This window comes from Podarcis pityusensis (assembly GCF_964106645.2).
Source record: "Podarcis pityusensis genome assembly, chromosome: 6".
Classification (NCBI taxonomy): domain Eukaryota; kingdom Metazoa; phylum Chordata; class Lepidosauria; order Squamata; family Lacertidae; genus Podarcis; species Podarcis pityusensis.
In genome coordinates this window covers 77,265,832-77,290,519 of record NC_138030.1, presented here as the reverse complement: position 1 = coordinate 77,290,519, position 24,688 = coordinate 77,265,832, and the positions used below count along the sequence as shown (strand labels likewise).

Genomic DNA, 24,688 nt, shown 5'->3' with positions numbered 1-24,688 from the left:
CAAACACTTCCCTCCTGCTTGAGGCCAGGACATGTTGAATGACCTAGGTCTGGCACTGTCGCATTTAGGTTGATCTTAATTGCTGCAAATGTATTGCTGGGAAAAGGGAGTTTAATTACTCCAATTGCTACCTGCCCTGGTTTGAATGCTGCCTTGTTGAACAGCTGACCAGAATTTGCTGCTCTTGACAGGTCTTTTGCATCTACGTGTTCTGTTTACCACACAAATATTAACCTGCCTCTTCTGGGCATAGAAATAATGTGAATTGTAAATTGTAAATTGTCCAAAAGCCTGTTGTAAGAATAGGTACAGATAAAAATGCGACAGAAGGAATGTTCACGGCAGAACTTGTACAAAACCCTCAGTTTATTAATATTTAGAGGTCAACGCAGCTATGTGCAAACTGTACAACCAAAGTCAGAATCAAGTTAAATTCTATTTTTGTTTTTACAAAAAGAATTGCACTAGGAATACTAGAAGGCCAGCAGTCTTATTAAGAAAAAAAAACACCACTTATGTATTCAACCAATATTTGTACATTAATGCATTGAATTCAACAGTCCTGCACAATTACCACAGTAACACTCTCGGACAACAACCTTCAACCGTTGGGTCTGGGCCCACATCACTGAACACCCCACTGCCAATTTCTTTTCAAGGTTTAGATTTGGAATTTTCGGCACACAAAACATGAGCTCTGTAACTCAGCTATGGCCCCTCCTTCCCAAAGGAGGAAGAGAGTCACTGTGACTTTTTAACAGCTGTGTAACAAAAGTAATTTCAGGTGGCCTGGCTTTTTGCATCTGCACAACCTCCTGAAATTTCTTTTCCTACACAGCTGAAATACAGCAGCTCTGCTATCCTCCTTTGCATCCAGTCACTCTTTTTGGAGAAGATGAGGGAGGGGGGGAAACTTGAGAGAGGCACCAAATAATTTAAACGAGGGACTCAGCTGCATTCGTAAAGATAAAGGACTTTATATGAGTTACAACACTGCAACACCAGGTGGCGCTGTGGAGTCTCGTTTTTCACCAACGGGATTTCCCACTATGAAGTTTACAACGTGTTTAACTGAATCTTTTCTTTGATGTGTTTAGAACCAGCCCAGGTCCCATGAGATTTAAGGCGAGTCCCAAATTATTGATACAAATGGAAAACTATTACTCTTAGCACAGGACAGCTACTATCCTGGTTAGCTTCTCTACACACTGTACACACAGAATGTACACACAGAACGTGTATCCAATTAACTCGGGTCAAATATATATTTATATATATATATATATATATATATATATATATATTTATACACACACACAGCCCAGCAATTGATGCTGTGGCAAATTACATTCAATTAACAGAACAAATACTTTCTGTGGACATCGGCAAACTTATAAACACCTTTTAAAATTGCAAACGTTCTGGGATCTAAAAGAATCTGGGGTGGAATGCAGACCATTAGCTTCATCCAAACTTTATCCAGCTTTCAAAGATTCAGATGCCTCCACGAGTCATCGCTCGGCCTAAACTATGATAGGATTATTCCAAGAATAAGTGAGACAATAGTTTGTACGGCCCCTCATGCGCCGAGGTGCTATCGAAATTGCTAACAATAAATGCACCTTGTTATCGAGTGGCACATTTATCAAATCAATTTAATGCCAACGTTCAAATGAGGCTCCTTCTGTTCCAGACATCCCCAGCCCAACTCAAGCATAGTCCCATTCAATTCTGGGGAATTCAATGGCAGCATGCAGTGAGAGGCAGTGTTCTTCAAACTAACCACTGAAGCCCTCCATGTCCCAGTTCCCACCAACTTTTAATTGAAAGTCAAGTGGCGCTTTGGCCAACCTTGAAGCAAAACACTCAAATTCTCTTTAGATTTCCCAGAAGAGAATCGACAGGCAGATTGGCTCCCCTCGCTGCTCAGTAAGGTAGGGAGGGCTGTTACTCAAAAGAAGAAAGAAAAACCCAATAAGCTCTTTATTTTATAGGTTCACATTTTTTCTGGAGAGGAAAATAGTATTTTCCACCCCCCACCCACTCTCATTCAACAGGGGTTTCAGTCTTCGGAGTTATATAGGGCACAAACACTTCCAGCAACCCCAAGTGGCCTCGTTGCAATCCCAAACGACACACAACAAACTTCCAGGGAGGAAATGTTTTCAAGTCACACAATCTGTCCCCGCTCCTCCCCTCGCAAGTGCCACACAACTCCCCTTCAAGCCTATCCTTTCCCTCATCTTGGCGGGAGAGAAGTGATCAGAACCATTCCACGTGTCGGCCTTCGGCGGGCCCACGCCTCCCCCATTCGAGAGTTCCTACGATGACGAGGTGACATTACCCGAAGACACAATAGTTTCTGGAGAGTCCCCCTCGTCTTTCTGCGGGTGGGAGGAGTTGTCGGATCTGCTTCGGCTGAACTCAATTCCCCCAATGATGGGCCTCTTGAATTTGGTCCTGGAGTCTGCAGTGGGACATTTGCAGCATGACATAATCTTGACAAAAGCTCGCCGCATCTCCTTGTTCGTTAGCGTGTAGATGATCGGGTTAGTGGCCGAGTTGAGAACCGCCAGTACTAAGAAATATTCGGCCTTGAGGAGAACTGGGCAAGTCCGGACTTTGCACCGCACGTCCAGTAAGAGGAGAATGAACAAAGGAGCCCAGCAGATAATGAACACACTTAAAACAATGATCACCGTCTTGAGCAGAGCTAGAGACTTCTCGGAGCTCCTGGTGGCTTTGGCCATGTTCTTCCGGAAAGTCAGCTGACGGCTCTTGGTCCTTACCAAGATGTAGATCCTGCAGTAAAGAACCACGATAGACAACAAGAGGCCCGTGAACACCGAGGTGCAGAAGAGGATATAATACTTGTGGTAGAGGGGCAACACGGTGGAACAGCTTTGTAGACGTTGGATGCAGTTCCAGCCCATAATGGGGAGACCTCCTAATATCACAGAGATGACCCAGCAGGCACTGATCAAGAGGAAAGAACGGGAACTGTTGCTGCTGTTGTGAAGCTTCATCTTCAACATTGTAATGTATCTCTCAATGGCGATGGCCAGGAGGCTGAACACAGAGGCGGACAACGCCACAAACATGCTCCCTTCCCTAAGAAACCACTGGGCAGGGGTGAGGGTGTAGGTCTTGTGTCCAGACAGTAAGAGATTGGCAACATAAGCCACCCCGGCCAGCAAGTCAGAGAGTGCCAAGTTGCCAATGAAATAGTACATAGGCCTGTGGAACTTCTTTGTTTTCCAGATGGTCAGAAGGACAAAGATGTTCTCCAGGATGATGAAGCAACAGATGATGATGAAGACCGCAGAACTTGCTTTGATCCCGGTGTCCGCCTTTTCATTGAGCTTCCCCGTGAAGTTGTAATGTTCTATGATGATCTCATAGTTGAGATAGTCGCTGACTCCACCGAAGGCCTTCACGTGGGGGTCTTTGGTGGAGTCCATGGTGCCAGCCTGAGTTGCAGTTCACCAGACGGCCACCAAGAGGCGATGTGGAGCAGGTAGTTCAGCAGCAGCACCGGGCTTCAAGGTCCAAACGTCTGCGGCTTCCAACGTCTAGATCCTTCTGGGTAACCTCAGTAACCACAGTCCTTAAAAGCAGGAGACACAAGAAAAAAGACGTTAACTTAGAAGTGAGTTATTGTTATTATACTATTGTTGCAAGTCCAAAGTGAACATTCTGAAAACCCAAACATGAAATCCTGCAAATTTGCCCACTGGCAAGTAAAATGATGTACCCGATGGGGTATATTATTCAGATTTTATTGGTTAACTAAACCTCATCCAGCTTCGGTTGAAGTGTTAACAGCTTATATGAAACTGTTAACACCTATATCAGGACATAACACCTAACCGAATAAAGGTGTTAGCACTTCAACTGATGGCAGATTGGGTTTATTTAACCAATAAATAACACCTCAGTAGCACAGGGGAAGGCAATGGGTAAAAAAAGCCACACTGACATCCTCTGCTTTTGACACATGTTTTTGACACATGTTCATACATTCATGCTTATAGCCATGAGGCCGAGAGAAACTCTATCTCATTTTATATAAAAGCTGCCCAGATTTCCATACCGAAAGCCAAGTCATACCGTTTGCAATCAGATCACAGCAGCAAAGTGAAAACTTCTGTCCTTTTTTTTTAAAAAAAAGGCTCACTCTCGACATGACCGAAATCTAAAACTGCTGACTTGTCTCATAAAACCCGGGGGTAATGCATAAAACAAACTTGACTTTTGAAAGGATTAAACAGAAGGAACCGGATAATCTATCTGCTGCACACGCCTACCCAGAGGTAAGCAAGGAGGTGTGTTTAGGATTGCAGTGGAACCCACCCTAAATTAGCTTTGTAAGAGAGGTTTAAAGGAAGGTGCAATTCGGGGGTGAGGAACCTGCTCCCCTCCAGAAGCAATTGGATTCTCATCAGCCACTGGGGAAAGACTGAATTTGAGACGTGTGTATTGCATGCAGACGTCTCAAGTTCAGTCCCCAGGTATGCTCCAGAAATACTCATTTGAAACGCTGGAGCTGCTGGTCAGTGTAGACCAGTCTTTTCAGCTGTTTTGGGACTACAATTCCCACCATCTCTGACCACTGGTTCTGCTAGCTAGGGATGATGGGAGTTGTAGTCCAAAAACAGCTGGAGACCCAAGTTTGGGAAACACTGGTATGAACAATATTGGGATAGGTGGACCCGTGACTCAGCTTCCCAGGTTCCAGCCCCAGTCAGCATGGCCCAAAGTCAAGGCTGATGGGAGTTGTAGTCAAGCAACATCTGGACGGCCACCACTTCCGCATCCCTGGCATAACTTGCAAAAAAATGGGGAAGTTGCCCTCTGTCACGAACAACAACTGAAGAAAGTGTGGTGTCAGCAAAAATTAAAATCTAACAGAAAGCGAGGAAATAAAATGCAAGTCTCCCGGGACTTTCTGTTTGGGAATTGAGAAGAGAGAAAAGAATGGCTTTTGGCTACTGCCTTGCATGAAATATGGAGATTTGTGTCCCGTGGATTCCAGTAGCCCAACTCGTATCTGTGCAGGATTTGCGATCTACAATTAAGTTAGCAAGAGGGGGGAAATAAGTGTAAAAGGAGATATGGAATTGAGGATTAACAGAGCACAGAAGGCACCCACAACATTGTGACCACACTATTGATTGTGGTCAGTTAACTTGACAGAGGAAATAAAGCTAAAACCTTCACTAAGGCTGCAGTCCTGAACACACTAGTAAATCCCAGTGAAATTAATATTATTATTATTATTATTATTAATTGAATTCATATACCGTTCTATACCCAGAGGACTTAGGGTGGTTCACAGAACAAAATCAAAATATAAAACCACAAAATATATAATCAAAATATGCTTAGGAATGAACTACAAGCTTTTCAGGAAAGGGAAAAGTGAAGCTCACTCTATTCATTGGATACCCTTCATTCAAGGCTGAATAATACTGACTTTTCAAAGGGTGAGTATCATAACAAAGTCCAAATCACACAAGACCATTCCCATTGAGTTACAAGACATACCAGTTTAAGTTACACACACACACACACACACTCATCAATTTCAAATGGCATGTACCTTAAGCCTAGAATCAATGGCTGAACAGGCATGGTGTCATTTAAATGTGACGTACCGAAGTTTCAAAAGTACAAATCTGAGTCAGGCTTGGAACCTAAGCAGATCCTCACCTCCAGACCCAGAAACCATGCAGCCCTCTACCAGATTGCTATCCCTAGAAACACACCACATTCAGGAATTGAAGATAATTGGGCTCTTACATAAGCCCTGTGAACGTATGAAAGAGAGGGAGGGAATCAGTATTTTTTGCATCTTCTTCAAACCTCCACGCATTCCACTTAAGTTCTAAACAGGACCTAAGTTCCCACAAGTTGCACGCACAGTCCAGTAAAGCTGCCTCCTCCAGAGTTCCTAATCGCGCAATGCGCACCGATGCGCATACAGCTAGTACTTTGCCCAGGATGGGTAAGTTGTGAGAGGCGACAGCTAGCAGAGTTGAACCGTCCCTGCTTCCCACACGTACGCCAGGCACAGGGATACCATACGACAGAAAGAGCTCTGAAGGTCATCAGGTCCCATGGACTCAAATAGGACCAAACCCTTTTCAGAGTCGATGAGTCCATATGATTGAAGCCGATGGCTGAAGGGGCCCTGGCGGACTTTGGACAAGAGCTGCCGACTGACAAAGTAAGATGCTCCCACATACGACGAAGAGGAAAATAAACCGAGGGCATCGGACGAAACCAACAGGGTGAAAATTGCTTACTGTTCCCAGACATGGCAAGGTTTTAAACTCACGTAGCTTGAGAACAAAGCTCCTATCCCTTGGATCCTCCAGTAAATTTATGTCCTGTTCCTTTGACGTCCGCTCTCAAGTTTGCCTCTCTGCAGTCCCCCCTGGGAGGGGGCGGGTGGAGGAGAACACCCTCTTTTAAAAGAAACAAATAGTTGTTCTAGTACCTCGGTTGCACTAAACCATCCACTAACCACTTTCTTGTTGGAGTCTGCCATTTCTAACTCGATACCCAAGTATGTCAGACAAGTGTTCTAATCCAACCAGGGAGCTCCCTTCGGAAAGGTTTCCATAGAAAGCTTTCAGCAGCCGAATCTTTGGTTCCTGACAACCACTCATTTTTTGTGCATTAAAAAAAATTAATTGCACAGATATACTTGGGGAAATCTCCGTCTTATGAACATTTCCCATTCTCGAGGCCAGCATATCAACTTCTACACCATCATCAAACTCAGCAATGCACCCATACCTCTAAATAACAGGATGTGGCTTATGGGCTGCCAATATCTCTAGTACATCTTATTCATTCATTCCGATCCTCTCCTGTGCCTCGCTTCATAATGCATGGATCCCAGGCATCGCCTCCTCAGTGGAGTCTGCACTGCCAGCAGTGAAAGCGCGTGCCATCGCAGCCCTTGGAAGTTAGCTCCCGTAACTGAAGTTAGCTTGTCGCCAAACAAATGCAAGTTCGTTCTCAGTTGCCTGCAGTACCAGCCGCTGACTGGCATGTGGCAAGGAGCCTTCGGGAATCAAATATACAGATCAGACCCAGAACGCTTCCCAGCAGAGGAGACCAGGACCTGCAGGACCAGACTAGAGGCAGTTTGCATGCTCAACTGCTAGGTACTAAGTATGGAGAAAGTTGAGAGAGGAGGGAACCAAGTACACAAATCACAACATCCCTGGGGGCGTTTGCTGCTTCAGCTTAACACAGTTTATTCCTAACTTTCTCCATCAATTCAGGGGGGCAGGCTGAGGTTTTCTGGCGAGATCCCAGCAAAAAGATCCAGGCCACAGCCCCCTCCCCAAGCCCCGATACCCATATAATTCCACGGTGTCCCTTCCAACTCTACCATTCTATGATCCTGCGCATGCTTTCCTAGAGCCTCACTGAACACAATGGGGTTCGCTTGCAAGTAAGCCTGCATAGGGTTGCATTTAAAAATAAAATAAATCACAGCCAATTCCACAGAACGCCCCCCTCCCCGCCAGGCCAGTCCATTCCCCCACATTACGGAGACGCAAAGCTGGGGTTGCCGTCGAATGCACGCTGGAGAGCTCACTGACGCGAGCACTTGCAAACGCGTGTCGTTCTTACATTCACACGTGCACCCAGCCAAGCCGGACCTCGCCGACACCCAGCACCCACAGCCAGCCAGTCCCCTTCTCCCAAATCTTACCTCGCTCGGGCAGGACGCGGGTCTCTCCGGAGGCGGCTGCGCTTCGCATGGCGCGCGTCCCGCCGGCCGCCTCCTTTGCAGAAGAAGAAGAAAAGCCGGACAGCTCATGGAAAAACCTTTCCCTTTTTCTTTTTTTGCAAAGTGGCGCCCACCCCTTCGCAGTTTCCTATTATTGTCGCGCTTCCCCGCCCTCCCCCTTACTTACGCGGCTCTCCCGCGTTAACTCTTGGCAAGCCTGGAGCGCACGGCGCGCAGACAACGCGGAGGCGCAGCGCTCGCTCTTCGCTTGCCAAGTCCCGGGCAAAACTGGCCGGCGGCTCTTGGGCGGCGGCTCTTAAACGGAGCGCAGTTGCGGAAGGGTTAACACCTGTTTCCTTCCTTCCTTCCTGCTCGCCCCCACCTCCCCCCCAAAAAAGTTCGCGTCTGGCTCTGTGCGGGGACTGCGCGCGCGCGCGCAGCGGGAGAGGCGGATTTCACACGAGAGGGAAGTTTTCCGCGGACCACGCGGCTGCCTCTGACCCCTGCCGCCTCAGGGTTGCCATCGTCTGGTTGCAAACTGCTCCTGTGCCTTTACAGCCTCCGGATTTGCAAGACTGAAAAGGCTTATCTGCATATCTTGAAAAGCTTTTCTTTCTTTCTTTTCTGGAGGCTACACTGCTGCACCAAACCAAGAGCCGGATTTTCCCTCCTGGCCAGATGGGAAAACTCTTACGTGGATCTGCACGTGTTTCATAGAATCCTAGAATTGTAGGGGTCATCTAGTCTTAGAATTTCAGCTAAATCATACATGACAGATGGTCATCCGACTTCTGCCTTTAAACCTCCAAGGAAGGATAGTCCACCACTTCTTGTGGCAGTCTGTTCCACTGTCCAACACTCTGTCACTCTGAGTTACTTGTTTTAAAAAAGCAACCGATAAGCTTAATAAACAAGGCGAATCTTTCTGCGTCACGTTCACACCACACTTTTAAAATACTTGTGTTCCCCCAAAGAATCATGGGGATTTTAGTTTATACCTCTCAAAGCTAGGATTCCTGACTGTTCCCATGATTCTTTGGGGGAAGTCATGTGCTTTAAATGGATGGTGTGAATGAGACTGCCTCCTCAGCCTCTCTCTCCCTCCCTTCCTTCCTTCCTTCTCTTTCTTTCTTTCTTTCTTTCTCTCTCTCTCTCTCTCTCTCTCTCTCACACACACACACACACACAGTGGAACAGCTTGAAAAGGCAGAGTGAAATCAGCTCACCTGCCTGAATTTGATAAATTCCAGTATTTCTTCAAAATCCAATGATTCATTGAGTTTCTTGAGGACTAAAAACCTTGGTACCACACTATTTTCACCACTATACAATTGCATTATCTTCAGATCCCTTCATCTTCACTCATCTCCTTACCTTCAGCCTCTTCTTCATCAGACTCCTTCTCACTTCTTCTGGCAGAACCAAATTCCTCCTTCCCTGCTTGGTCTTTGGCTTGATCCGGCATCTTCAGGAAGTCCTATAGGAAGGTGACGCGGCCTGTCGTTTCTGACTCTGCTTTGATCTTGGCGATGATCTCAGAAATTTCAAGCCATCTCCCACTTCCTTCAAATTCCTCTCCCTCATCATCTGGACAGTCTTCTTAGATCACTTCCCAACAACCTGGTTACGTCTTGATCTGTTTTCTGGCAGGTCGGAAGATGTTGCACCGAGCAAATGTTATCCCAAACACTCTGGTGCCTTTTCCTCTTGCTTATCGCAAAAAAGCCCCCAAAATATTTGAAAAGCAAGTTTGTTGGGCAAGAGCTCCATAATAACTTTAATTGCACAATCTGTCTTTGCCAGTATGCAATTGAATCCCATCCAAAAATAGCAGCGGTCTGGACAGGCCCTTAATATCCTTCCTTTTTGTGCAAGGTCTTGTGAAGAATAGATTCTCAAATTCTGTGGAAGTGCAAGTTGTCTTCAGGGCAACTCTTCAGCTGATGGAACCACTGATAAAGGAGATCAGAGGTGGATTGAAAAGTTGGCACAACCACATCCAGCGAAAGGAAAGGGTACGATGTGCTTGTTCATGCATGCATTTGTCACTCGATGGCACACGTGAACTGACTCCAGTGAAAAGTATTTTTCTTTAGGTACCATTGGTGACTGGGAAGTTCTGGATGTGGCATTGGAGCTAGGACTGGTCAAAGTCATCAATCATGTATTGATAGGTAAATATTGCCATTTTATCGCACATGCTTTAATATATCTTCTCTCTTTTCCTCCGGAAAAACAATCTCTCAAAGGACCTGTTGATGGCATTTTACCATTCTACTGTTGAGAGTGTATTAACTTATGGTCTGTGTGTGTGGTTTGGGAGCTGCACGGTCAGGGGGAAAACAATGCTGTCCAGGGTTGTAAAGATTGCGGAGACAATAATTGGATGCACTCTTCCCACCTGGGATCAACAAATCTATGCTTCTAGGTGCCATAAGAAAGCTGCAGAGATAGCGCAGGGTAGTGCGCACCCCGGAAAGATCTCTTTCAGCTTCTGCGTTCTGGAAGAAGGTACAGGGTTATAAAGACTAGGACTAGCTGCCTGAGAAAGTGTTTCTATCCAAATGTGATTTTGGTTTTAAACACAGTGTAAGGAGTCTCTATGGGAGTATATTGTATTTAATTATGGGGTATCAGAGTTTTTAGGGGGCTAACCAGGTTGGGATAGCAGGGATAGCAGGCTTGTTGGTTTTTGAATGTCTTATGTAGATTTTTTCAATTTCGTTGTTCTCTATGGGACAATGACAAAAACAATTATTGTATCGTGGTTTTTTTAATTTTAAAAATCCTCTTTACTATTCAGCATCAATGAGATATTCCACTCTTCTTCTTTTTTTTGTAAGATATTTATTGAGATTTTCAAAATGTTACAAAATAAAAATAAAAAAAGAAGAAAATACAAAATAAAAATGGTTACCAAAGTAGAAAAGGGGAAAAACAAACCACTTCCAACAATATGAATACAAATTCAAAATAAGAAAAAAAACAGAAAAAAACAAAAATACACCACAGACATTTAAGAACATTTAAAAACAAATTCATTATTCTCAAATCCTCAACTGTCATTACCTTCTTTCTTTGACCTCCTCCTCCTCCCTTTCTTTGTATCCTAGTTATTAATTATCCCAGCAAATACTTTCCATATTTCATAATATTCTGTCATTACATTACCTTAAACTGTTTTAATCTTATCTTTCTATATACAAAAAAACCTTGAAACTTAAAGCTTAAATCTTATCCTTACCAACTTCTCATAACCATAATATTCTTTCATAATTCTTTAAACATCTTTACTAAAGCCGAGTAATTTCATTCCAACATTTTTCTAACATTCATCAATTTTATAAAACAGTCCTAATAGTAAAAAAAAGAAATACAAACAGATCCAATCTTCATCCAGCGTCCCTTCCTCCTGGTCCTGGGTTTTGTCAGTCCTTATTATCCCATCGATCTAGCGCATTAACCTGGCAACCTTATATCCGAGGCCCTCAAGTCTCTTCCATGTCCCTTCCGCAGCTCTTCTTCATATTTGTAACTGTATTTTCCCTTGTCTCCTGCTCGTGGTAACTCCAGCTTGGCAATATTTTTGACCCTTCTTGACAGATCAGCCCCTTTTCCATATTCAACACTAAATTCCATGTGGTATTTAAAAACATGTTTCAAAAACCCTCCAAAATTAAGAGCCCCCACAATCCCAAACATCTCACGGCCCATTGCCAGATTTGAAAAGTCCAAACATCCCAACATAGGGGGGTCAATCCAGCCCCCCATTTCCAAGCCAAACCAAACTTTTTCTTTCCAAATCTGGCTTTTTCCAAGTTCATTTGTCAAGTCCGAAAGCTCATATTCCTGTTGGGCCTGTTCTGTCAGGACACACTCCTGATTTAATTCCTGGGTGGGCTCCACATATTTTCCCACTGCCTGTTCAAAATTTCTAGTCGAAGTCGCCATCAAATTCATCTTCTCATGTAACTGTTCCAGTAGGGCATTTGTTTTATAGAAAGCACACAACAGAGCTTCTGAATACATTGTCCTGCAAGGTCAAATGTCTATTCCCACGATTGTAATCTGTAACAGCTGCCGGCTCCCTGGAATTGGTTACAGTTTCACAGTCTCCCTCTAGGGGGAAAACTTCTATTTGTTCTTGCAACAAAGTTTTCCTTTTTGAGATATTTTGTCAATATTTGTTCCTTTAAAATGCGAAGGGAAACAGTGGAATCACTATGTTTCTCTTCTTTTAGCTATCTGTCAAAAACGTTTGTCTCTGGTCAATGAGCTTCAAACGTCAGTCCTGACACCCCGCTCCAGGATCAGGACGGTGAAAAGTTACTTTACTTTAAACTCACTTTAAACAGTCCGAAAAAGATCCCCCTTCTTCTCCTGCTGTCGAAGGGGGGTTCCACAATTTTAAATGGTGAAATCCAATCCTTTAAAGGCGATTTTCTGAGCTCTAGTTTACGTTGTCTTTGCTTTATTCTGTCTACAAAAGAACGGAAGGCTGACTTCCTGTTTAGACCTTCCCGTTCAGTACCAAATTGAAATAAATTTTTAAATTCAATTCCTTTCTGCTCGCAAGTCCTTATTTAAGGTCCAGTTGTTCAAAGTTTAAGTACTCACGGGTGCTTATTTTAGAGTCCAAATTGTCCCAGGAAAAAGGCAGCGCTCTCTGGCAACGGCTATGCGGCTTCGCTCCACGGAAATAGCAGTTGACTCACAGCACCGCGCCACTCCCTCCTCTTCACTTCGGAGCCCGTTAGTGGGTTCCTTTGCGGGTTGGGTGGGGCGCTAAGGGTGCATGCCGAGTCCCATGGTCACAGGCTTCATCCGCCTGTGATTTTTAAAAGGGTCCCCGCTTCGCCGTAGCGGAGAAGACCCGTTTCACGCGGAGCTAGTCCCTCCAGTTCAGAGGGAGTCCGCCATTGCCGATGGCGCCACCCCGGAAGTCCGAGATATTCCACTCTTCTTCGTGGGCTGATCGAAAGGCTAGCTGCAAATACTTTGGTGGGTGTCACCCAAGGAACCCCATTGGTGGAAACACTCCTCTCCACCCCCACAGAGCCCCCAAATTGGCTCGAGGGGACCCCAGAACTGCATGCAAGGGGAGGAGCAGGAGGGTCATCCCATCTGGCAATGCTCAGATTAAATGTTTATAGTGCTGTGGCCCTGAGTACCACCTTCTGCATCTATCCTGTTTAATGTACACACCACACACGTGAATCGGATCTTTAAAACCTAATGGGATGGTTATAAAGTACGTCTTTCAAAATCCCTGTTGAAAGCAGTGGGGGAATGGTGCTTAACTATTCTTCCTGCTCGGCTCCTGTTTGCTTTGGCTTGCTCTCTCCTACATCGAACAAGGCCCCTTAAATGTGTGCACATCAAGTTGGATGCACCCCCTTCCTCTCCATTCTGAACAGAGGAGAGGTGCAAAGCTGCTATGTACACATATATCAATGTGGAGTAACAGCCGTTCCCCTGAACCCCTGCTAGCAAAAATCAGAATTGTCCTCACTCCGCCTACGAGTTTGCATAAAGAGTGAAAATATCAGGCGTAGGAGTGGCAAAAAAGTATTCTGATTTATCATCTCAATTTGCCAGACGAGGTGGTTAACAGGGAGGTAACAGGAAACTACTCTGTACTGTCTTTGGCAAGCTCTTCTTAAGGGAGGTGTGATAAAGCCAGGGAAATTTATTGCAAACTTGCAGACACAAATGAAGAGGATCAGGTCTTCTACCAGCAATTGCCCAGTAGGGAGCAACTTCCCATTGGGATGGGTATACACGTGAACCTAAAAGTCAAACGCCCTTCCTTTTTCTGGCACCCTGCTCCACCAGCTTAGGGGGATACTGATTCACTGCTAGCGACTGTACTGGGATCTGCACCTTATTCTGGGCCAGCCCAGTTAAAGAAAAGAAAGAACGAAAGTCAAGATGAAGCAAAGGACCAGGACGACTTTTCTACTCCTGGCCTCGTCTGTTATTCTCATGATCACTGATCCTAGCTGATACATAGTGGGACTGCTTCTCTAACTATCTCTCCTCAATTTGTGCGGAGAATGCATCAAAAGTTTATTTCCTCTTGCCTAAAACATCTACACGCTACTTACCACTTCATTTTGTAACAAAGTGTAAATATTTCCTCTTTCATTTTTGCATTGCTTGTTGGTTGTGCCACTCTGATATGGTCCCATATCTGAAAACTTTAATCAGACTGATGTAATTTCCCCTTGTCTCTGATAATTGTTGAAGATTTGTAAGATTATATTGGCATTTTGTGTAAAGGAGTATATAATAAAGTGCACAAGATATAGGAGAAATAGGCCTTTATCAGTTTGGGGTGGATTTCAGGGGGTGTTCTTCAATATTATGTTGGAGAAATTATAAACCTGCTATCAATATATTACTCCATTTATTTTGAACAAAGGAAACAATAATGATAATCTCCGTTGCTGGAAATGTAATTGGAAGGGAGGTCTTTGGTTTGGTTTCATTAGGTATGTATTGGGAAATTTTTAATGCCTCATGTTATACCATTTTTAATATATGTTGTAAGCTGCCCAGAGTGACTAGGGAAACCCAGCCAGATGGATGGGGTATAAATAATAAAACTACAGTGGAACCTTGGTTTTCTAACGTCTCCGTTGACGAACATTTCGGAACCCGAACACCGTAAACCCAGAAGTAAATACTTCCGTTTTCGAACGTGCCTCGGAAGTCGAACTTCTGAGGCAGCTTCTGTTTTGAGTTTTCCTATTGTATTGAGGCTTCCGTATTGAGTTTTCAGTTTAAGGATGTTTCGGAAATCGGACGGTCCCCCAGAACAGATTATGTTTGAAAACCGAGGTTTGACTGTATTATTATTATTACCCAGAAGACGGTTTCAGAATAAGCCACCATTGAGGTCTGCTACTGAGTTGGAGGAGGGCAATAGGTCAAGATTTGCCTGTGCCATACCAACCCAGAGCAGGATTCAACCGGTGGGGTGTGTGGGAGAGACTCCCAAAGGAAGTTCTTGATTGATACCTTTGATCAATGACTGGCCAATAATCACTATGAGTAATTATTGAAGGAATATCTGTTGTGCCTCCATCAACTAACAAGCTTGAGGACTTCAGGCCTGGGGACGTGCTCCTCATCAGTCTCAAGGGCTTTGACAATCACTGGAATGTGTCCTGGAACGCCTCTCAGAGGACAGAGAGGTGTGCATGTGTGAATGCGTGTTTAGAACCCTCTAGTTTTTGTTGTGTAGTCCAAATTGTACAGTACAATTTGCCTCTGGCCTCACCCACCGATTCCAAGAACTATGTGGCCCTTAGGAGGCTAGCCATGGGGGAATGCAACCTTTGGGCTGAAGAAGCTTCTCTGCCGCTGGTTTCTAAGACCCGAGAAAGGAAACATTCCAGCTTGGCTTGGCGTAAACGGTGAATATGATCCATAACCACAGGATACTAATAATCACACGGGGGTGGGGGGATTCCTGTCCTGTTAAATGGAGCTCTATCCTGGGCATTTTTCTCGGCAATTACAAATTATCAGGGAGCAGAACAGAACGCCTCACTTGTGCACTTACTTACTTGCGTGTGTGTTTTGCAAACCATCCGTTTCAATTGCCGCACGCCTGTTTCTGAATGACTCAGATAAAACTGCTCTGTCAATTCCATCAGCCGTGGAACCCTAACATGCTCATGTTTTGAGTTGATAGACGTCGGACATAACAAGAGAACCGTTAAATTGCAACTGTCAGAGAGAAAGCATGGAGAATCACGTAAGGAAACCCCTTTGCAAACGGCCTCACGGCTACAGCCCAGACATATTTTGCTAATTTATTGAGACAACTGAAAGGAAGTGAGCTAACGGAGGCTGAAAACAAACAATATGTTCCTTTCTTTGTGAAACTTGTTCTTATGTATCCTACTCGGAGGGATTTGGTATGTCAGAGTAACATTACACAATCGAAGGGATGGAGTGACTCAGAATGTGTGGTAATAGGATATAAAGGTTTCATTTTTAGATAATGTCAGGATTGGAAGCCTTCTGACGCCATGGCAGAAAAGGCATTGGTTCTTGTGAACAAAAGCAAACAAAACAGCACAAGATAGTCCTGCAGGAGTAATTGGATGACAAATGGGCACAACCCTGTACACGTCTACTCAGAAGCAAGCCCTGGAGAGTTCAATGGGGCATATTCCCATGTGTGTATAGGATTTTCTCACTGCTGTTCACACAAACAGCTCCTTAAATATAACATTTGAAATTCTGCCTTAACATACTTAATTTCTGCATTCTGAAGCAGGGGCGGAGGAAGCGGGGCAGTGGGGGTGGTCCATCCCGGGTGTCATCACATTCAGCGTGAACCCTGCCTGCAACTCCCAAGCCTACCCCAAGCCGCTGGGGCAAGGGGAAGAGCTGTGCTGCCTTGCCAGCAGCCTTCCCCCCTTCCCCCTTCGTTTTGACAGCTCGGGGGAGGCTTGGGAGTCGTGGGCAGGCAGTGCGCCGTTGCCCCCCACTCCCGGGCTGCTTCCTGGGGGGGGGGGCCTCCCCCGAGCTGTCAAAAGGAAGAGGGAAGGGAGGGGAGGAAGGCTGCTGGCAAAGCTTTGCGGCTCCCTCCTCCTTGCCCAGGAAGCAGCCCGCCATGGGTGGCTCGCTCCACCCCCTATGGGCAGCTAGCTCCTTGGGACGCTCACCGTGGTGCCCTCCTTGGACGCTCGCTGTGGGCGGCACCCCCTGGGATGCTTGCCCCGCCCCCTGAGACACTCGCCCCACCCCCGGGTGCACAGCTTGTGCGCCACTCCAGGGGCCGAAGCAGCTAGCTCCACCTCTGTTCTGAAGAAAGAACCAGAGGATGGGTTAATATTTAAAGAGCATATGTCCATCACCAGTCAACCATAGAGAGCATGACTGCACTAAAGGAAGCAGAACCCAGCAGAACCTCTAGTTCCTAGGATGTCCTCAGAAAACATGACTTCAGTGAACGTTATTCACTTGGGAGGACAGGACAACAGGGTAAGATACCTCTGTTCAAACCATAATAGAAAAGTAACAAGTTAAGACATGTACAAGGTCGGCGGTTGGAATCCCCGCAACGGGGTGAGCACCTGTCCCAGCTCCTGACAACCTAGCAGTTCAAAAGCACGTCAAAGTGGAAGTAGATAAATAGGTAGGAAGGTAAACGGCATTTCCGTGCGCTGCTCTGGTTCGCCAGAAGCGGCTTGGTCGTGCTGGCCACATGACCCGGAAGCTGCACGCCGGCTCCCTCGGCCAATAAAGCGAGATGAGCGCCACAACCCCAGAGTCGGTCACGACTGGACCTAATGGTCAGGGGTCCCTTTACCTTTTTAAGATATGTACTCTTCCAGTAATCCCACCCCCACCCCTTTGGGAACCACTGGTCTATAGCCACTGCAGGCAGAGTGAGGCTTATCTACATGCTGCCTCCTTGTCTGCACCTTAACTAAGTGAAGGATCTGTTGCTTACAAGAAGTCTGAATTAAAAGAGCTTTCATGAAGCAAGGACTACTATTTGTTTAAAGATATTTATTGCCAGTAAAACGAGACTGTGATGATCTAACAGGAGCATCTGGTTCTAAACTGATTTAGTGGCTTTCATGCAAAACTGTATGTGGGCATTTTATTAAATTAACCAGACCAGCTCATTTCCACTAGCATCCAATGGCAAATCCCGTTTGCCTCGCATGTGGCAAGAATCACAAGGCTGTTGCTGTCTTCTATAATATCATTTTATTTCGATTTAGTTGGGATGAAGAATGACTCATGATTTCCCGAAAGGTATTTTAGTGAGGTAGGAAGATGGGAATATTGGGCTGTCTAAAATAAATTTATAGCAAGACGGATCTGTGTAGTTCTGATATCTTCATGATTTGAGCCATTGCAATGTTTTAAGATTATCCTTTCCATAATGGGTAGGTAAGGTGAATCAGTTTTCTGTCAATATTCATGGAGTTTAAAAATTCCATATCTTCTTTTTTCAGACTAAAGTCAAAGACCTGAAAAGAAAAAGATGCCAAATGTTAGCCTGTAAAGTTATAATACTCTTGGTATACTGCTAATGCAACCATAGCAAACTCAACCTTAGTCCTGGTTTTGGTTTATCTGCAAATGGCCTGGCCCTCAAACACTCTGCACTTCAATTGGGAGAATGCTGCACTCGCAGAGCTCAGGGAATGCTGGATTTCGGCATCACTTGGAAAGACAGGCAAACTAATGCCAGTGTAGTGGAAGAAGCAAAGATCACCGGTGTCAAAGCAATGATTCTTCAACATCAACTTCGTTGGACTGGTCATGTTGTTCGGATGCCTAATTATCGTTTTCCAAAGCAACTACTCTATTCCCAACTTAAGAATGGAAAATGTAATGCTGGTGGTCAACAAAAGAGGTTTATAGACACTCTCAAGGCAAATCTTAAAAAATGTAGTATAAAGACATATAAATACTGTATGTTCCCACTGTGGAAGGACATGTGGATCCAGAATTTGCCTCTACAGTAACTTATGGACTCTCTGTTAAGGCCGTGTTCATGGAAGACAATCTTACTTGGCTACGAGTGATCGCCAAAGAAGAAGAAGAAAAGAAGTCCTGTTTTATACAATCTACTGCTACTTAGGCTAACAGGATCTGCATGGTTTCAAAAACCAGCAAAACAAATCTGACCAAGAGAGAAAAAAGTTGGCTGGAATAACTGTATGGAAATGACATGGGATTAGCAAAACACTTCTCAAATCACTTCCAATTCACTTAAAAACAATAGTCTGTATCCAGCTTGTCTGTAGTAACCTTGAATGCCTATAGGCCAAATGACCCAACATACATACATAGATGCATACATACTACTAACTTTAAAAGTCAATTTCATTTTAGCATAGGCACTGTCAGAGCTTAATCATGTTTCAGATTGCGAAGGTCATTATTTGGAAACGAATTTGAAACCATTCTCAATCCCCCCCCCCGTTGTTTTTTTTACTTAGACCAGCACAAGTTGATGCTTTCCTTTTGCAAAGGAATACTGTCAGGTGGAGTTATTACCTTCTCTAAACCCAACAGATGCACAGGGAGGGATGTAACCGTGCTCCTAAGGTGCCTGGGTGAATTCATAAGTGTTCTCCAACACTTATGCCTCTTCAAAAGTCTCATTATGCTTTCATTCACTGAGAGTGAGAACCTGAGGAATTCTCTCTCCAGAAGCAGGAACAATGCAGTATGTGTCGACCTCAGACCGATCAGTGCACAAACTGTTCCCTTAAGTTTGCATCACAGTCAACACTGGACACTGCAGAAGAGCTCAGTTTTTTCTCACGGAACTTCTTAAGCATATGCAATTCCACCCAAATAGCTGACTAGAACTCAATTCATATGTTAGCAGCTTTTGGCAGCACCCACACCCCCAAAGCTAACATAGTAGCTGGTGCCAGAGGAATATGCTTAGATAGCAAAACAAATATCAATCCTTAGAAAGAAGGATTCAGGCATGCATGGATGCAATTTGTCTCCAGTTGGATAGAAGTGGTCACTGATCCAAAGGATGGAAATTTTATTATTATTCTGACCCCCTCCTTTGGCAATCCTCACAGAACTCTAGCCCAATGGTTGCCATTAATCTGATTTGAACTGATTTTATAATGAAATGATTTTAGAATGTTGTATCATTTTACTGTTGTTAGCCTCTCTGAACCCGGCTTCGGCTGGGGAGGGCGGGATATAAATAAATTATATTATTATTATTATTATTATTATTATTATTCACAAACAAAATCATAGAATTTTGTTTGACCCACAAGGGTCATCAAGTCCAACTCGCTGCAAATATTCAGATGAATCAACTGAAAAATAACCTGAATAAGCTAAGAAACTATTGACTCTGCAAAGCAACATCTGGGAAATAGTAAAAAAAAAAATCCCGAAGAGCTGCTCCACCATGGGAAAAGGATTCAGAGCAGAAGCAGATAAAATGATCCTTCAGCTGTAGAATGAAAATAGGGGCGAAGTTTATAGTAGAATTCCCTCAACTTAGAATTGCATTATTGTCCAAACGTGAGCTTCTTTGATATCTCCCAAGCCCTTTGTGACTGAGCCGCCTTTTTGATCATAGAATCAACGTGCCCTACGTCAAGAGAAACAGAACACACAGCATCTTGTGATTTATATTATATAACGTCCCACAGAAGTGGATGAAATTTGCAGGTATATTAGCTTCTCCAGAGTATATAAAGCCTGTTAAACTACAAATATCTCCAAAGGCCGTTCTGCTGGAAACCTTTAAGGTTTTATTTTTTATTAAGGAAACGTCTTAAAACTTTATTTTGGGGTAGAACTGGATGAAATTTGTAGACAAGATCACCCTTTTGGAGGTATGAATCCTGTAAAATCTCAGGATGATAACTGCAGTAGTTTTCCTGCAAGGGCAGCAGTCTCAGGTTTGGAATAGGTAAAATAGAAATCACTTAATCTCCCAATCTGTTTTGTGGGCAATTGGTCTGAAAATTGCAGACGTGAGAGAAACCTGCCAAACTGCAGACAAGCAGGTCTGCGAGCTTTCGTGATAGGCACCTTTAAAGATGCCTGTGCTTTTCTTTTGTCTGGAGCAGGGGGAGGAGAACTAAAACGGATTAGTTTTCTGGGTGAAATCAGAAGTGCTTGTGCTGACAGAACAAATGCCATGAATACCATCCTTTATATATTTCCCACTGAGAAGTTACTGGAACTTTGGGAAGTAGGAAACAGATTGGGAACAATGGGAGTGGTATGTAGTATACTTTGATGTACGCTGAATGCCAACTTTGGGTATTATGTGGTGAAGAAAGCAGAGAAACTGCAGTCATATAGAGATGGCTAAAGCAAGCTTTCAAGGGAAATTTAACAGGATCTCATGGCAAAGTTATGCCAGCAAATTCATTCTCTCTCACAGGTGCAGAATTTCATAGAAGCCTGAGAAGCGTGCTCAGTAATCAGACATTGGCTTTCCAAATTGGAAGTCTTTGTTGGAGTCATAAAGAGTAAACTGTTTAACTCCCGCGGGGCATTTAAAAGAAGCATCTTTTACTCCACCAATATCCAACATACAGAAGAGATCTGACAACTCACAAGCCTTGTTTACTTCAACAAGGGAACTTTCATCCAAGAGCAGAGCTTTGAAAAGGCAGAGCTCACGTCACCCTGTTGTACCACTTTAAAGGGAAGCAGGCTGGTGTTTACTACAGTATATCAGGCCCATAGTACATATATTTTGACTCTGAAGCTTCTGAACTTATAATTTCTGCAGCCTGCTTACTGCCTATAGAGGGGTGACATAATTATCTTCTAGCTTAAGTTGTGGGCAAGGAAAGGAGCCGTAGTATCTTCAGTTCTCTGCAATCAAATGTACAGCTTGGTCAGAAATGCCTTATGTGTGGATTTTACAACCACCATTGGCATTTCTCAACTGGAGGGTCTGAGCTGCTTTTCAGTCATATAATAAGCAAGCTGCAGTGAAGAAGAAAAAAAGACTGAACAAAAAGTGGAGATTAAACAGTCTACCCTCAGAAAAATCAGACAGGAAACTCTGTAGCTGGGCAGCCATCAGCCTCACCCTTCCCTTTTGACTTTTTTGTTGTTGATCTTTCCTCTTTTCTGTATTATTTCACAGCCATTTCCATTCCCCCACTGATCATCAGAGCGGTCTAGCAAAAGATGCTATGTTGTGGCTTAAAAGTGTTCAGGACTTCTGGCCAGGTGTGAGGACCCAAGCTAAGTGGGATTTCCCCTGAAAGCTGATTTTTGCTTATCTGCAGAAATAACTCTCAATTTCACTCCTGTCCTAAGTAAAAGTTGTGATCGAGTGCAGTGGACTGCCTACAGTTTCCAGATGAGCAAAACCTAACCTATCTAGAGTGCCAAACTTAGTATCATAAAGTCATGCTAGGCTGGCTCCCAAAAGTAATTTATTTATTCAGGGGGCGCCCCACAATAACTTGCATTCGGTGGGGGAAAATAAATCTGAGCTGAAAGTTCTCATGGGGAAATTTCTGACTTGAACTTGCAATAAGAGTGCATAGCAAAAATGGTTCCCTGAAATCCATAGTTAGTGGCAGCAACTCTCTCCCACCCTTCCTTCTTTCAAAAAATGTGTCTAATTCTGCCATCACAGACAGTGACAGTCCAGAACCCAACCACATGGTGGGTGGGCTGGACTCCAACTCCCATCAGCCCCGGCCAGCATAGCAAGTGGTCAGAGAAGATGGGAAGACCAGCCAACTCTGCCTTTAAAACCTGCAGGGCAGGCTCTGCTTGTGATCCTGCCTGATTGGCAGGGACATAGGCTAGGGTCTTCTCTGTGGCGGCCCCTCAGTTATGGAAATCCCTCCCCATTGAGCTGTGTCTGTCGGTCTCATTGGTTTTCTCCCTCCCTGCCCTCCACCAGTTGAAGCACAAACTTGTTTGTCCAAGCCTGTTTGGGAAAGGGCGATTGGGACTGATGTCTTTATCATTTCTGCTAGCTGAGAGGTTCTGTTGTTTTACTGCAGTTTTTGCGAGAGTGTTTGTAGTAGTTTATTCTGTTGTAAGGCTGGATTGTATGCACGCTGCCCTGGTCTCCTTTGGAGTAAGGGCCAGGCAAATATATAACAGATGCAGAACAACACCTATATTACACCAAACATCCCCAAATATGTTCTGCCCAGGATGTTTCAGATAAAGAGTGAAAGAAGCATGAGTGATTTGCGTGTTTCTAGATCTTGACTCAAAGGAGATACATAAATGCATCCCCTGAGGAAGGATGCACAATGGGATAATGGAAACCTGTGGGGAAATGTACATTTCTATCCACTGGGCAAGACCCAAATGCACAATGAGAAGCCTTCCCATCCCGCTGCCTTTTTGGAACATTAAAAGAAGCTTTAAAAATACTGTTTAAGGTGCATCACTCTTGAATATTGACCACAGAATAAGTAACAACTACAAAAGCCATTTTTAAATTGAAATGTATGTTCCTATCAAAAGCACTTCTTTAATTCTATTGACGTGGGAAACTTCAATAGAACCACTTGCGTTTGTGAAAACAACTTTGGGGTCCCATCCTATGAACTTATGACTCAAAGGTCAGCCTCATTTGTTTTACTGATATTAACATTTCTAGGCTGTGACACTCTAGCTTAGTCCAATGGGACTTGTTTGCAAGTAGGCATGCACAGAATTATAGTATTAATCTGCTTCATGATGAAAATCAGCAAACAGTTGACAAATGCATGGGGAAGTAACAGAGGAAAGTTACTAAGTGCCCAAAGAAGGAAATTAGGAATGTTGTATTTGTTTTAAATGGGTACAGTGCATTTCTTAATTATCTCTGGCACTGAGGGATACACTCTTGGGTATTGTATTAAGAGGAAACACGAGGTGGGGCTCCATTTGTGCTTCACACACTCCGAATTGTCTTTCGAAACCATTTCTTTTGGTCAAATGTTTCTGTTTCTAATACAAAAAAGGACATGCACGAGTGGTATTGAAATTTGAACAGCGGCACCATCTGACACTCCTAACATAACTGAGCAGCTCTTTCTTCCTCTTTCTTTTTAAAACACCACTTTCAGGTCACTCGAGACATAGATAAATCAATCAATCAACAGTCAAGCTGCTTTATTGCTGCTGCTATTTATTAGTCTTATTTATGATCATCATTTATACAGGCTCAGCTTACAAAGATCCATTAGCCTGGTAGTGTGATCAACTGTTTCCAGGTAAATCACACAGGGGTGTTCTCTAAGTTGGGAAAGAGCTGGCTATGCCATGGCATCAGCTGGTGTTGGTCCACTGTGCTTCATTAAGTCCAGGGTCTACCAGGAGATTTTGGAGCACTTCATGCTTCCTTCCACAGATGAGCTTTATGGGGATGCTGACTTCATTTTCCAGCAGGACTTTGGCACTTGCCCACACTGCCAAAAGTACCAAAACCTGGTTCAATGCCCATGGGACTACTGTGCTTGATTGGCCAGCAAACTCGCCTGACCTGAACCCCATAGAGAATCTATAGGGCATTGCCAAGAGAAAGATGAGAGACATGAGACCGAACAATGCAGAAGAGCTGAAGGCTGCTATTGAAGCATCCTGGTCTTCCATAACCCCTCAGCAGTGCCACAGGCTGATAGCATCCATGCCACGCTGCACTGAGGCAGTAATTGATGCAAAAGGGGCCCAAACCAAGTACGGAGTACATATGCATGCTTCTACTTCTCAGAGGTTCAATATTTGCAATCCTTGTTTTTGCTGATTTCATTTAATATTCTAATTTTCTGAGATTGTTAATTTGGGGTTTTCATCAGCTGTACGCCATGATCATCACAATTATAACAAATAAAGGCTTGACATATCTCGCTTTGCAGGTCATGAGACTATCTCATATATTAGTTTCACCTTTTAAGTTGAATTACTGAAATAAATGAACTTTTCCACGATATTCTAATTTCCCAAGTTTCACCTGTAGTTCTAAGGTTGACAACTTCCCTTTCCTTCTTCTTTTCTTTCTGCTCCCGTACATTTAACAGCAGAGGTTCAGCAGGTCAAACGTTTCAGTACATTGAGCATACCTGGAAAAGATTTAACCTGATTTTTGAGTGTGTGTCTAGCCCAAGAATGGGTCCAGTGTGGCAGAGTGGGGGGGGGGGGAGTTGGCAACTTTAGCCAACACCTGCCCTGTGAGGTTGTGTCAATATTATTTTATTTGCCAGGTGGCGAACTGAAATGGATAAGTTTGCGCCCATCACTGTCTCTCAGTCTAATATGCCTGACAGTGTTGTTTTGAGGATAAAGCAGAAGAGAGGGAGAACCTTGCATACCACCTTTAGCTTGCTGGGAGGGTAGGTGGGGTGAAAATGTCATTTATAAATAATACTATTAGAAAAGCCAGGCCTTGAGATATGCTGATAAAAGCGTGTTCTTTTGCCCCAACAAACA

At 44.1% G+C, this 24,688-nt stretch overlaps 2 protein-coding genes across 8 annotated transcripts in view; both read right to left on the bottom strand.

Moving 5' to 3' along the window:
• Positions 1 to 348: 348 nt before the first annotated feature.
• On the bottom strand, positions 349 to 9,267 carry S1PR1 (sphingosine-1-phosphate receptor 1). Of its 5 annotated transcripts, none has more exons than XM_081010745.1 (2): positions 9,128 to 9,267; positions 349 to 3,607 (listed from the first exon to the last, which is right to left on the bottom strand). In XM_081010745.1, exon 2 carries the CDS (start codon positions 3,459 to 3,461, stop codon positions 2,322 to 2,324), a length of 1,140 nt encoding a protein of 379 aa, XP_080866871.1. In that variant the 5' UTR covers positions 3,462 to 3,607; positions 9,128 to 9,267; the 3' UTR covers positions 349 to 2,321. The 5 variants fall into 5 exon arrangements, with proteins under 5 accessions (XP_080866871.1, XP_080866874.1, XP_080866872.1 ...); XM_081010748.1 differs by lacking the exon at positions 9,128 to 9,267 and adding an exon at positions 8,980 to 9,003; XM_081010746.1 differs by lacking the exon at positions 9,128 to 9,267 and adding an exon at positions 7,941 to 8,362.
• An 8,201-nt stretch (positions 9,268 to 17,468) lies between these two features.
• The window catches only part of LOC308478735 (glyoxal reductase-like), a 64,656-nt gene continuing 57,436 nt past the window's right edge, over positions 17,469 to 24,688 (bottom strand). For all 3 annotated transcript variants that reach the window (XM_081008802.1, XM_081008801.1, XM_081008803.1), the window contains one exon: positions 17,469 to 17,757. Coding sequence is in view for 2 of the 3 variants with exons in the window: in XM_081008801.1 (XP_080864927.1) it covers positions 17,656 to 17,757 (102 nt within the window). In the remaining variant the exon portion in view is untranslated. The remainder of the gene's footprint in view (positions 17,758 to 24,688) is intronic.

Coding starts and splice junctions, on each gene's coding strand:
- S1PR1 (XM_081010745.1), bottom strand. CDS start 3,461: ATGGACTCCACCAAAGACCCCCACGTGAAGGCCTTCGGTGGAGTCAGC.